General features: G+C 35.6%; 1 protein-coding gene across 3 annotated transcripts in view; it reads left to right on the forward strand.

Annotated features, from left to right (window-relative positions):
* LOC126470359 (cytochrome P450 4C1-like) overlaps window positions 1–15,734 on the forward strand; it is a 368,651-nt gene that overhangs the window by 324,112 nt on the left and 28,805 nt on the right. For all 3 annotated transcript variants that reach the window (XM_050098157.1, XM_050098155.1, XM_050098156.1), the window contains 3 exons: window positions 6,249–6,349; window positions 14,489–14,557; window positions 14,675–14,843. In XM_050098157.1, the coding sequence (XP_049954114.1) occupies window positions 6,249–6,349; window positions 14,489–14,557; window positions 14,675–14,843 (339 nt within the window). The remainder of the gene's footprint in view (window positions 1–6,248; window positions 6,350–14,488; window positions 14,558–14,674; window positions 14,844–15,734) is intronic.

The raw sequence follows: 15,734 nt of genomic DNA on the forward strand, positions 1-15,734 counted from the left end.
TTCAGTGCAAATTTTGGAGACTCATGTAACAAATTCTCAACTCAAAAATTTTTAGTTAGTTGTTGTGTTGTTCTGTGCTGATGCCATATTGAAATTACAATATGTGATTTTATTACATGAGTCTTCAAGACTTTAATATTTGCACTGAAGATGGTCACATAATGACTGAGTAAATTAGATTAGATGCACTTTTCATTTCAATTGGTCCATACTGAGGAGAACTTCCAGGGTGTGAAACATGTCAGAAGAATGAGAATACATACTAAATATTTACAATGAAAAACAAATATGAGTATGCTAATGTACCTTCCACTGATCCATAGTGGATTGATTGTCATGGATGTGGAGTGAGTCAAAATTTTTTGACCGTATTTTCATTTATGAGGTAATAAACACTGAATAGAAGAATCATTTCACTCAATTTACAACACTTATTTACAGTGATTGCATTACTGCAATGAATTTGTGTAGGAGTCAGATCATAATAAAATTGCCTTTTTTATATTATTGGTAAACCCCCCCCCCCCCCCACACACACATACACATACACACACACACACACACACACACACACACACACACACACACACACACCAGTTGTTTCTACAAAGAAATTAATCATTGGAGTAGATGGAGCTAGCCACCAATAAATTCTTAGGGCTCCTCTTACACTGAACTTTATTTGCAGTTAAAATTTTTTAGCTGTGGTAAACTATTTAAAATGTGTGTTCTTGAATAGACACCTTTTTGGACCAAAGCAAGTGACTTCAAATTTTTGTGAAGATTATTCTTATTTCTAGTACTGATTCCATGAACTGAGCTGTTGGTTTGAAAACAAGATATATTCTTATTGATGAATTTCTTTGATGAGTAAATGTATTGGGAAGCCTTGGTTAATATTTGTAGTTCCCTAAACAGGCTTCAACAGGATGTTCTTGAGTTCACACCACAAATAATTCTTATTACACTTTTTTTTACCCAGAAAACTTTAACTTCGCTTGATGAGTTACCTCAAAAAATAATCCCATATGACATTATGGAATGGAAGTAAGCATAGTATGTCAACTTTTTCATTTTTTTATCCCCTGTTGGTGACTAAATTCACATTGCAAAGAGAGATTTGTTTGAGTGCTTCAGCAGTTCTGTGGTGTCCTCATCCCAGTTAAATTTATCAAGCTGTAATCCCAAGAATTTAACACTGTCCATTTTTTCTATCTGTTTGTCATCATATTTTGGCCATATATGAGTGGGAAACCTCTTACAAGTTCTGAATTGCATGTAGTGTATATTTTCAAAGTTTAGTGAAAAAGAATTGGATAGCACCCATTTGTTAATGTCCATGAAAATTTCATTAACCAATCTTTTTAAGACTACAGTTGATTTGCTATTTATTGCAATGTTTGTATCATCTGCAAACAAAACAAACTCGGCATCTGGTAATATTACTGATGAAAGGTCATTGACATACACAAGAAAAAGCAAGGGCTCTAAGACAGTATCTTGTGGGACACCAAATATAATTAGTTCCCAGTAACATGATACCTGATAGCTTAATTCATGGCTCTTTCCTTATGACATCCTTTTGTTTCCTGTCAGAGATTTAAAAATGGAATCATTTTGCAGCATTTCCTGTCACACAGTAATATTCTAATTACTTAAAAGGATACTGTTATTTACACAGTCAGATGCCTTTGACAGATGACAAAATATACCAGTAGCCCATATTTTATTGTTTGTGAGTTAAGTACATTTTCATAGTATATGTCGAGAGCCCACTCAGTATCAGCACCCTTTTGAAATCCAACCTGAGACTTGGGCAATTTATTATTTGTTGTCAGGTGGTTAAGAAGCTGATTGTATATTATCTTTTCTAAAATTTTTGAGAATGCTGGCACAAGTGATATTGGTTGGAAATTTAAAGCCTATTCTTTAAAATGTGTGTGAAATCTTATGGGACTTAACTGCTAAGGTCATCAGTCCCTAAGCTTACACACTACTTAACGTAAATTATACTAAGGACAAACACACACACCCATCCCCGAGGGAGGATTCGAACCTCCGCCAGGACCAGCCGCACAGTCCATGACTGCAGCACCTTAGACCACATGGCTAATCCCACTCAGCGCCTATTCTTTACCTCCGACCTTAATCAAAATCGGAAACGTGATGGTACGCATTTCTTCTCCTTACATGAGGCATCACAAAAACATTTCACCAGGCAACGCTGGTCAACTGCTGTTTGTGTATGAGAAATTGGTTGGAAACTTTCCTCATGTCAGCATGTTGTAGGTGTCTCCATCGGCGCCAACCTTGTGTGAATGCTCTGAAAAGCTAATCATTTGCATATCACAGCATCTTTTTCCTGTCGGTTAAATTTCGCGTCTGTAGCACGTCATCTTTGTGGTGTAGCAATTTTAATGGCCAGTAGTGTAAATAATTAGTTTTTTACCATGCAAAAACAATGTTTAATACAGTCTTTCTCTATGTGCATTACTACATAGCTCTCATGACATCACATGACCTCCAAAAGATCTAGGTGTGCTAATTTCTGAGTTAAAGGGTGGGTGCAATGTTCTGGTTGATTAGCCTTGATCTGCATGATAAAATACAAAAATTATAGGGAAATAACTGGATTTTCATATTCTTCTAGAACTCTTCTCAACCCTACAGGAGTTTTTGGTATCAGGAAAGTTGATTATTTGCTTGATTTGTACTAATTTTACTATGACTAAATGCCTAAGTTAATTTGTTGTTGTATATATTGCTATAAACTTTGTTTTGAACTGACTGAACAAATTATTTTTCTGTTATGCATACTGGCATAAATTATTTGATAATACTCTTTACTACTTACATTTTTCTGTTTGTTTAGTGATTCACAATTTACGTTTTGAGAATTTCCAAATTGATTTTATTTTTCTTTCAGAATTATAAATTATGGATGTAACTCATAAACTTAGTGATTCCTTAATAACCTTCAACACAATTTGAATAAAGTGTGAGAGTAATTTCATATCTTTACATGTCATGACCATCTACTTAAAAAGTTTAGTTCCCATATACATTTATATGAATCATTGACTCCTATAAAATTGTGTTATGTATCTCACATCCCAACTGTGAGTCACACAGGTTGCCCCTAAAATGTTAATGTAGCTGACTAAAAGTATTGGCTATGAGCATACATAATGATACATGCATGTAAATGTTCTGTGACGTGAAGAAGCACTTGCAAGATTTCTAGATACTAGAGCTCCAGTTAGTTCATTATGTGTTATTACAAAACAAAGGAGTTGTAAATTACCTTATTTTCCTAGGATATTTTTCCCCAGAATAGCAAAGGATAGAAGACATCATCCCTTTACCCTCCTATCTCTAGGGGCACAAGAAAGGTTTCATGTGTGTGAACCCCATTTCAGATATTCAAGTAACTCTTTCATCTGTCTGCAGAACTATCTGTGGTAGGCTCGAGATTTGAATGAGTGCCACAGTGTATGCTGCAGCATTTGCATAGATGCCTCAAGATACAAGGGCATCATTTTGAATACCTCATTTAGGCCACATTTTAGTGTATCATACACTGGGATGTAGGCCTACTAAACAGGTTATTACATTGCAATGTGTCATCTACTGGAATGAACTCTACAGGCTGATCCATGGCATGAATATATTCCAGTAATAGTAGTAGTAGTAGTAGTAGTAGTAGTAGTAGTAGTAGTAGTATAGTTGTTGTTGTTGTTATTGCTTATCGATACAGAGACAATGCATACAAGGAAGTACCATATCCTACATAATTAAAGTGTGCATAGTACCCCACACCGTAATATTACATTCAGAATTACCCATACAACTTGGATTAAATTGCATAGATGACTGAAAAGATATTTTAAATGCAACACATAGTTCATACTTACATATAACACGTAATAGTTCTAAGACTTTTGTTTCTAACATTCCTTCAGATCATAGTAAGCACTTAATTAAACATATTATTGATATGTAGGACATGAATATAATTATTTCTTCTGCTAGGTTATTATAGGTATTCATTTACACATAATAGAAGCTGGTCATTAAAAAATTTGAACACTGCTTCCATAAATAAAGCCCTTTTTTATTTCTTTATTTGTGCTGGAAATTTGTTATTGAACCTATTACTCTGAATGTTTGTTTGTTTTTGTGGTAAAGCTTTGTTTACTTTTTTATGTGGATGCCACTGCACATTCTTTTATTGTATGTGTGAAGATCTGAGTTAATTATGAAATTTTCAATGTTCTTTTTATATTAATTACACTTTTTTGTATGTAGAGGCATAATAAGTGCAGAATATTTAGCTGTTGAAATAACTGTTTGGTGGGTGTTAGCCTTGAACTGTTGGTAATTTTTCTAATAGTTTGTTTTTGTAGAGTGAAGATGATTTTAGTTTTGTATAATTATGACTGCAGAAAGTGGGACCACAGGTAAAAGCAGAATGTATGTAAGCAAAGTAGACAATTCTGCAACACCAGCTACTGCACACAACACTAAAATGAAGTGTGAAACAAATTAGCTTTATATGAAATGGAACTCACTCCAAACTGACAAAATCATGTTAACCATTCTTTCATAAACGTTAGTGAGGGAGAGGACAAGGGCTTTTGAGACTAAATTTTCGTCTATATGGACACCTAAAATTTTTGTGGTGGCTACGCTCTCAGTTTCTTTATTTTATTTTCTGAGAACCAGGTTTTTATGTGACTTTGCTTCTCTGTAATGGATATAATTAGCATCTGAAATATTTAAGGTTGACTTGTTCATTTCAAACTAATTTTGTAAATATTCCAAAACTCTGATTGCAGATGGTTGTGTTAGTCCCCATTGTTCAAAATCACATTATATTACTGGAAACTGGAGTAAAATTAAAAAAAAAAATGAATACTACTATTCTATATTCTGCACTGAAAAGCTGTAATAGGGATGTTGACAAATGTTTTGAGCTCTTTCGAGTTGGTAGTATTGTAATTATTAGGTCTAAAAACATTCTTTTCTAAAAATACATTCATATTTTAAGAAATGTATTTTTTTTCATTGGACCTTTTAATTTCGCACTAAAATGGTCATGGATTTGTTGAGCCATTGCTGTGATTTCATGAGTCAGTTAGCATTCTGTCAGATAATGTGAGCTAGAGACATCCAGAACATTTCCGCACTATCTCATTAATGGCAATATTTATATGAAAATGGTTTTGTCCACGTTCAAGAGCACTAGAGTTTGCATCTTCTAAATGATGTTAAAATATAATTACAGGTCCAGGATTAGATAAATTGAGGTATGGAACAGACTGGCCTTACACAAAATGGAACTCACTTTGAACTTACAAAATTGTGTTGTCCATTATTTTAATGCCAGAAGTTTTGGCAAGTGAAGTGGTATGGGTCTGATGACTTACCTCAGGGAATTTTATGTGAGGTAGCATGGATTCTGAAGGGAGAATTCTGATTTCACTCATATTAACTGTCCCTTGAAAAATTCAGCCCAGTTACTTCACAGAAAAATGTCCTCTACAATATTAAGAGGTTGCACACCACAGTATTAAATTAAAGACATTTCGTTGTTTTAAATTTTTGTGTTGCACTGCCTATGTGATATTGGCCCCTAGGCAGCAGTCTAAGAAGCCTGTGTGTAAATGCAGCTCTGACTATGAATGGCAGAGAGGAGTATGAAGCTGGTGGAGGGAGAATCGAATATGCTGTAAGTGTAGAGCAGATAACTGGGTGGGACAGCTATGGAGGTAAACAGAGAACAGGAATTAGTGGAAGTTTGGACGTGGTAGATAACACAATCAGAGGACGTGTATTTCAGAAAAGTCCATTGCAGTTAATCTGTTCAGGAAAGTTGGCATTGAGGAGAAAGAAGTAGGAGGAGATCTAGACGGCAGATGTGATGTGACTGTGAAGAAAGTATCCATGAACAGAAAGTTAATGAAAGGAACCCCCTGTTGTGTACCTTACTGTCTCTTTTCATTTATATTTCTACATCCAGGTATCTTGAAACATGAATTGTGACTAGATTTGAAAAGAGAGAGAGAGAGAGAGAGAGAGAGAGAGAGAGAGAGAGAGAGAGAGAGAAGGGGGGGAGGATGTTTCCTTGCTGTGTGTCCTTCAGTAACATTCCATCCATAAGGTAATACTTGTATTTTATAATCTTCAGTTGGACCTACTGTTTATATGCTTCATTGTAAAAAAAAACATCTTGGTGTTCCTTTCAGGACAGAGAAAACGTATGGCTTTTCTTGATCTCTTACTACAAAGTCCAGATAAATTGTCAGACAAAGAAATAGAAGATGAAGTGGACACATTTATGTTTGCTGTAAGTAACAACTTGTGATTCATTTTCCCTTGGTTTTATTTATGGGTAAAATGAAATGCTATTTATCTAGTCCTGTCGTCAAATATTTGAGAATTTTTGGTGGAACATATGTTTTAAATTTACATAGAATATGTAGTGTGATGCTATGAAAAGTACAGGCAAATCTCTGATGAAGAATCAAGAATCTTTATTGATAATTGAACATGCAATATGAGAAAGGCTTGGTCTTTGGTAAATATCAGAATAAAATTTCTGACAATGTGTACAATGAATAGATACAGTTCATATACAAGCAGTTTGTAAATACCATAAATATTAAGGCACTGAGTATGTGTTCAGTAGACACAACAGTTACAAAGTTGGAGAACACAATTAATATACAGAGCTGCAAAATATGATACATGTTGAAACAGTGACTACAGTGACTAAATAGAATTAACAATGTTCAATATACATTATAAGCATACAATGTGTGTGCTGCTAAAACTCAGAAGCAAGTCCGGTGAATCAAGGCAGTTATATGATGTGGTAGCCCTCTATACCTCATCCAAGAAGAAGGTTCCCATCTTTATCTGAAGGGAGTACTTTTTAAGATATAAGAGCTGGGAAGTTTCGACCCCGAGAAATTTCTAGAACCTTCCAGAATACTGAAAAGTATTTGAGAACATTCCACAACATTCCAGAATGTTCTGGAATCTTTGGGAATATCCAGAATGTTCAGGAACATCGTGGATAATTGTGGAACATTCCAGAACACTCTCAAATATTGTAGAATGATCTGGAACATTGTGGACCATTAGAAGCCTTTTCAGTACGTTATGGAATTTGTCACTGGTGGCACTACCCATTGGTAGGGGTATATAAAGCAAGACCTGTCACCAGTTTGAACATAAAGTTCTTATCATTGACAAAGGAAGTATTCAAAAGTGTACTGCAGTGAATGAATGAAATCAGATAGTGAAGTGTGAGTAGTCAGAGTAATACAGTGACTGAATATAAAGTGAAAATAAAGACTGAAAAGTGTGTAAAGTGTACTTGGTGTATTTGTTAATAAAATGTTGATTTATATTTTAGACAATGCTCAAACGTAAAAGAGAAGGAGATCTTGCCAGTTCTGAAGCAGAATGGTGAAAACAAAAGAAAAATGAAACATGTGGAAAACACAATAGAAGCAGGAAATTCTAATGAAAGGTCAATAACCTTAGCAAGGAATTTCAACCAAAAATAAGATAATGTAGAGGAAATAATAGTGAACTAATAGCACTACAGAAAGGAATGTTACATCATTGGACAGAGTAATTTAAGGGATTATTATACTCAAAGAATACTCAAGCATGGGAACTAAGAGAAAACCAGCAAGTGGAAGAAGAGGTAAGTGGGATACCTTAATGCAAGAGAATCAGCTAGCAATAAAAAAAATAAAAAAAACTAGGCAACAATAAGTAATCTAGCAATGACCGCCTACCAGCTGAGCTTGTAATGTGTGGTGTAGAACATCTGGTTATTAGCATGGAAGCCCTGATCTCAGATAAAAAAAAATCTGTCCCAGATCATTTGAATATGGGAGTAATATGTGCTGTACATAAGAAGGGGGACATCCTGGACTGTACAAAATATAGGGGAATTACACTATTGAACACCACATATAAAATATTCTCCTCCCCACTAACCAGATATCCACCCTGAGGGAGTACAGTATAGCAACATATCATATATTTGTTCGTTTTAAAGCACCAATTACACTGTAAAAAGATTTAAGCTTATTGAAGCCATGAACGAACTGGGAATACCACAACAGTTAATATGCGACATAATTTTGACTATGGAAAAAGTAGTATGTAAAGAATGGATATAAGGAAATTTAGCACGAAGTTTGAAATTAACTGGATTGAGGCTATGGGATCACTCTCATGTTATGCTTTTTAACATAGTGCTAGAGAAGGAAATAAGGACAGCTGAAGTCAACACAACAGGCAAAATATACAACAGAATGTTACAGGTTCTGGCCTATGCAGATGATGTGGATATTACTGCAAGGACAGAATAAAAATGATTACCAGCTGGCCCCACAACTTAAGTCCATAAATCTGGCCAGAACAACAAAGTGTGAAATGGATAAAACTTTAATACATCCACTATTAACATATGACTCAGGAACTTGGACACTGATACTACAGTGTGAAGAGCTAATAGAATATTTTGAATGGGACAGTTAATGATGCATGGTGCAGACAAATATAATTTTGAACTTTACAGATAATATGAAGATCTTAAAATCATAAAGTTCATTAAGATAAACTGCCTGAAATGGGTCAGCCATGTTTTTCACATGAAACATAAGAAACCAACAAAAATACTGCTGCTACAAAACCTAGTGGGATGAATACAGGGAAAGACTAAGACTTTTATACTCAGATGACATACGAGAAGATTTAAAAATTGTTGATGTCAGAGGATGGAGACAGAAGATACTGGACAGTGATGAATGGCATGATGTCCTAGAGCAGGCCAAGGCCCATTAAGGGCTATAGACCCAGGAAGAAAAGGAAGAAACAATCATTTTAGAAATTGGTTTCAGCACAGCTCATTTAATAAAACTTTTATTCAGTAAAATGGGTTGTCTGATAAGCAGTTATACAGTCTTTCTTAAAGAATGTTTAATTGTATACCTTGAGCAGTTTGTAGTAGTTTATCAAAGAGTTTTAAAGTACAGTATTTACTTTGTGGGAGTTACCTTTCTTTTGTTATCCTGTACCTTAGTATGTCCTGCCCTGCCTTTAGTCTAGTGCTGTAGTTATGAATTTCTTCCCTGATAGCACTGTTTTTATACAAATAGTACATGGTTGTATATGTACAGGTTTACAATAGTCTGAGCCTACTAAAGAGAGGAAAACAGTGCTCCTCAGGACCAGTTTTGCACATTATGCATAATTATCTTTTATGTATTTTCTAAAGTTCAGTAACATAAGAGGTGCATCTCCAAACCAGAAGGCTATAAGTAATATGTGATTCAAAGATCCCAAAATACATTACTCAAAGATAGTCAATACTAATTATGTCTCTATGTTTCCAAAGGAGATAGGAGACTCATGAAGACTTTTTGCACATGACTTAGATGTTATGCCCAGTTAATTTGGAATCATTATGTATTCACAAGAGTTTTACAGACTTATTTTTTGTGGATATCAGTAACCCTAAAGGAAGATACTGTGATTTCTCTGAATCAGAGAACAATTTATTTGATGTGAACAGGTAGAGTTTTAAAACTTCTGTAGGTTACGTTAGACTGTCATTAGTACATGTAGACTACAGTAGTTTTACAAGCAGCTTTGGTCACTTAAGGTCATATCCATGTTACCTGGTATGTATGGTGTGTTGCATACCTGTTGGCTATTAGCTTATAATAATCACTTTCTTCGCATATGTGATCAGTGTCTTGCTAGATTCCCCTAAGAGCAAGAAGCTGTGAACCATCTAGAAACTGATTAAGGATATATTAAGGGGCAGGTAACCATACAACATTTTCATTCTACATAGTTATCCTCCTATCTGTTACTTACAAATAAACAATATTTATAGCACAACTGATTTTGTCAGTGGTTAATTTAGGTTTTATTAAAAATTGTTGATTTGTAATATGAAACATAGGGACATTGTAATAAAAATAAAGAAACAATACAGATTTACCATATAGTGCTAGAAAACACAGTTTCTTAATAAACTCTTGCCTTTGATCACAATGAAGAATGTTCTAGAAAATCACAACAATAATTGTATAATATTTCGTATATTTGTGCATGTAAACTGTACTTGAATCAACAATAGATGCTTTGGTTACATAAAGGCAGGGATCTTATGTGATCAACTAATTTTTAATACTTATAAATGCAATTTATATTCTCTATGAATTTAAAATACACAATGGACTAATACTGAATGATGTACAGTTTTAACTATGTGCAAAAGGAAAAACCAAACAAACAAAAAACAAAGTGAGGACATCAGGTCCTAGTTTCTCTCTGACACATTCATTTATGTTTCTTTCCCTGCCTATTCTAGCAATACTGCTGGTAATTTTACAGTTTACTACATCATATATATAATGTACCAAAACTATGAAACTGTAATTTTGGTAGAGCAAAACTCTAAGAACCAGTGGAGGACAGATCTGAGTGATTAGTGCACAAATTTGAGATGTTGTGATGTGAGGTGATCAGGGTTGTGTCATCAGCATAGTATATCACTATGATGTCCAGCCGTTCCCTGATACCTCTAATGCCCCGATGTGTCATTTTGAGTCATACTGCATAACAATAATGTTCTGAGCTATTATTTAAAAACTGAATGCAATTATTATATTTTGATGTTTTTATATTATTTATATACCATTTAGGATATATAATTCTGAAGAAATTGCAAAATAACACAAATAACATCAGTTATTAAAAAATAAACAAACCTCATTGAAATCCATACATCCTGAAGAAGAGTAAGAAAGTGAGGGCGTTTTCTTAGTTTTAAATGCATAGAAATATTGAATTATTTTTATTTACAGAAAATTTAGCTAGTTCATACTCCTGTGCAACTGACACTTTCATATTCAGTTTCCTTTGTGTGTACTGTACGAATCATCTTCTTACCAAAAGTGCACTTGAAAGCAGCGCCGTTTATCACACTTGCAGAATTTGAGAACTTGACATTTTTGGTGTTTTTGGGTGATTTGTCTTCCTTTTCATTCCATTGTTTTCATAATTGTCTGTGCTCCAACAAACTGAGTGACTATTCACTTACTCAGAGTGTAGTGCCTCTGAAAGCAGCTGAAGAATGTCTTCTTGTGATCTACTTCCCAGTACTAGTCGAGAATATGGCATATGCATTTATTCCTGTTAGATGAAGAATATTGTGGAAGGCATGTACTGGCCATCTTTTTGAGGCAGTCTTGGCTGAATACTGTATGGTGAATCCCAAACATTGTATTGCTGTAATAACATAGTTTTTGAATTTTTTTCTCATGTGTATTTATAGTGACACTAGGATGAAGGGAACTCTTCACTAACATGTTGTCAGCTTCTTTCCTTAATAGACCCACAAGAAAATGTCATCACATTTTTAAATTTTTATCACCTACAGAGGAGCCTTCAAACACTTCAGAGCATGTAGTATTTCTCTTCTTACTCTATTTACTGTTCCTAAGATGGTGGCTGACTATTGTTCCAATTTTGCTGCAAGTTTGAGGAAAGTCCAGTAATTATCTGTTGAAATGTTCCTGCTTTTGAATAGAAATGTTTCCATAAGATGCATCACTACATAATATGAAATCCTTCCACATTGTGATCATGTAATATCCTTACCAAGATAACAGAAACCATTGAGAATATACATGGTATCAACATCTACAGCTAACCAGAGCTTTTGTTCATACTTGTCAAGCTTCGAAGCAATGAAATGTGTCAACAGGCACCAGCCTTGCTCATGTCTTGTTATGTCAAATCAGGTTTTGTAGCACAAGGTGAGGTTTTCTATGAATTAGTTTCAAACATCAGAAACCAATCAAATTTATCAGTCTGTAAATGGACAGAGCATGTAGACTTCTCTTAAAATCTTGGGAATCTCATAATTTCACTGAACACATTTCTACTCATCATTCAGAACACTTTGTAAGCCTGGAAGTATCTTATCTTGATGTAAATAGTGTTTTTTATACATTTCAATCTCCACCTCACCTCACTATATCCTTGCGGCATATCCAGTGTAATCAGAGTGATATTTTCCTGGCAGATTAAAACTGTGTGCCCGACCAAGACTCGAACTCGGGACCTTTGCCTTTCACGGGCAAGTGCTCTACCAACTGAGCTACCGAAGCACGACTCACGCCCGGCCCTCACAGCTTTACTTCTGCCAGTATCTCGTCTCCTACCTTCCAAACTTTACAGAAGCTCTCCTGCGAACCTTGCAGAACTAGCACTCCTGAAAGAAAGGATATTGCGGAGACATGGCTTAGCCACAGCCTGGGGGATGTTTCCAGAATGAGATTTTCACTCTCATTCTGGAAACATCCCCCAGGCTGTGGCTAAGCCATGTCTCCGCAATATCCTTTCTTTCAGGAGTGCTAGTTCTGCAAGGTTCGCAGGAGAGCTTCTGTAAAGTTTGGAAGGTAGGAGACGAGATACTGGCAGAAGTAAAGCTGTGAGGGCCGGGCGTGAGTCGTGCTTCGGTAGCTCAGTTGGTAGAGCACTTGCCCGCGAAAGGCAAAGGTCCCGAGTTCGAGTCTCGGTCGGGCACACAGTTTTAATCTGCCAGGAAGTTTCATATCAGCGCACACTCCGCTGCAGAGTGAAAATCTCATTCTAGAGTGATATTTCATTGTAAGCTATCCTTCAGATCAGGAAGAGTCTGGATACATCGCTGATAGACACGAGCTGTAAGATAAAAGACTGATCCTTGTAAAGGAATGATAAACTAAAGTATGTTGTATAGTGGCCATTGCTGTTACTATGTACCACATTAATAATAATAATAACAACAAAGATAACTACTGTATCATAAAACAAAATAATTTGGATACAGGTGTACAAAAAATAAAGTTATTTTTGGAAGGGAATGACAAACAAATGTAAACTTTATTGAATCCATTGTTGTCCATTCACACCAAAATAGTATGATGAAAAGTTAATTGTTTCATTACAAAGGAAGTATGGGAGTGAATGAAATACATGTAAGGCATACCAATAAATACAATTATAGTATTATCTTAAAGGGTTCAATATGACCACTCTGGACAGTAAAGATAAAAATCACAAAAAATCATAAACAATTGTGCAAAATGTGCTGTTCTTCAAGTCTGTTGATGTCAGCTGTATTAGGACTTTATGCAGAATTAGTGGTGAAGAGTGAAAATGTGTGTCTGGAATGGCACTCAAACAAGGGATCTCCTGTTTACAAGGCAGTTGTGTTAACCACTGTGTCACCTAGACACACTACTTACTGGAATTGCATGGACTACTGCAGCATACTTCTCAACTGATTCACCTAGTGCCACCTATCTGCAGTCCTCACCCATGTCCTCCATACTCACTACTATGAGATTTCCTCAGGAAGCCAAACATAATTGTGCAACTTCACTTAAGGTGGTGGATTCATTGCCCATTGAGGTAAATCAATTATATGAATGCATGGTGTCTGTTGTTTTGGTCATGAATGATGTAGTCAACAACTGTGGCAATACTGATAAATATTGAGGTTTTGTATTTTGTATCAGAACTGGCATAAAACATCCATCTGTATATACGCCTATGTGGTATTACATTTTGTCCTTGTTAGTAAGGAAGCTAATTGCTTGTAATATTAAATATTAAGGTATTCTTCAATTACCACCATGCAGTTTATGACAATAGTTTGAACACGTCATCCTGAACATTTGTTGAGTCATGGTGCTCCTCACTCTGCACCACTAGTATGGTAACTTAAATAAAGATGAAGTGCCCTGCATCACTAGTATGGTAATTTAAATAAAGATGAAGACTAATTTCCTCAGCATGCAAGTTGAGTATGCTCAAGAGATGGTGCTGTTTAATATACTGGTCTGTTCCCCGAGGTGAACCATTACATTTCTTGTAGCTCTTGCTTGCATTTTTTTGAGATTGACTATGTTTACCGGTAACATTATGGACTTTATAACATTGATGCAACCATTGATTGCTAATTGCATCTTTTCAAAAAACATCAGCAGAAGTATAACGTGGGAAAAGCTAGTATTTAAGCAGTAGTGATACTGCTGAAAAGTACAAAACATGGAAAGCGTTATTTGATTTCTCATGATGTCTTTCAGTTATTTGATCCATAGAAAGGTAATTTCATTTTTCCTAGATAAATATCCATAACAACATGTTGTCAATTGTTACATAGTTTCTCCTTGGCAGAGTGAAAGCTCACAGAATTCCACATTTATGAGGTTCAGCTGTTAATTTTTGAAAATGTCACTTCTGTTTATAAATAATTGTTATAGCCACCTATTGCAGAATAAAATATCTGTCTGTAATAATATTGCTTAATATTGATAGAAAGAGGCTACTCATCAAAAAGGACAGTACTGAGGAAATATTATGAAGTACCTAGCTTAATAACTCTGATTTATTTCAGGGTCATGACACAACAGCATCATGCACCAGTTTTGCTCTGTGGGCACTTGCCAAGCATGTGGATGTACAGGTAAAGAACATGGTTACCTCTCTCTGATTTGATGATTTAGCACTGATTAGAAGTAAGGTAGTTACAAATATTTGTGATGCACACCATAATTTTGAAACCTGATTATTATTATTTCAGGAAAAGGCTTACAGTGAGATTCGTGAGCTTTTTGGTGATTCAGATCGGCCTGAAACATTTCGAGACTTGCAAGAGATGAAATATTTAGAGAGAGTGATAAAAGAGACATTGAGACTGTATTCAACAGTTCCATTGTATGCTCGTGAACTGGACCAAGAACTAAAAATCAGTGAGTTATTATTAAAATTTGATTTATTTAAAAGCATTATTTATGTATGCTATTCAACTGCTCTGATGTGTTTCCCCTCTTATTCCTTTAAAAAATTACTGGTAACAACTTCAGAAGTTTGTGATCAAATGTTAACCACTTCTTCCATCTACAATTTCTATTCTCCAGTTCTTAGTTCATTACCATATTAATTCCCCCATGAACCGTGAAACTTGCTGCAGTGAAATAGCTTGTGTACTTCAACAATACATACACTGATCAGCCAGAACATTATGACCACTGGCCTACTACCAAATATAAACCTGTCCAGGCAATAGCTGCATCACCTAGTGAGGAATAACTGCTAGTAAGACACATGCATAGCGCATGTACTATCAGTGAGCATCCTGTCCACGTGTAAAATGGGGAAGGCATGTGATGTATTTGAGCTTGATCAAGGGCTGGAGGCTTGGCACAAGCAGTTTGGAAACTGGATGACTTGTTGGGTGTCAAAGGAGTGCTCTGGTGAGTGTCTTCAACATGTGGTGAAACCAATGTGACTCCCTTCAGACATCGTCGGGCTGGGTGGCCACCCCTCATTACAGATGTTGGACATTGTGGGCTGGGCAGACTGGTAATACAGGACAGGCAGCAAACTGTGGAGGAACTAACATCAGACTTTAATACTGGGCATAGTAAATGAGTGTCTGAATATGCAGTGCAGTGAACATTTATAGCCGTAGGCCTCTGCAGCCGAGGACCCAATCATGCGCCAATGTTAACACCACAACATTGGCAACTACAACTTAAATGGAGACATGACCATCAGCACTGGTCAGTGGTGCTGCATAGTCTGATACCTTCTTCATCATGCTGATGGGAGGGCGCAAATACATTGTCTTCCAGGAGAAC

This window comes from Schistocerca serialis, chromosome 3 (genome assembly GCF_023864345.2).
Source record: "Schistocerca serialis cubense isolate TAMUIC-IGC-003099 chromosome 3, iqSchSeri2.2, whole genome shotgun sequence".
NCBI classification, from domain to species: domain Eukaryota; kingdom Metazoa; phylum Arthropoda; class Insecta; order Orthoptera; family Acrididae; genus Schistocerca; species Schistocerca serialis.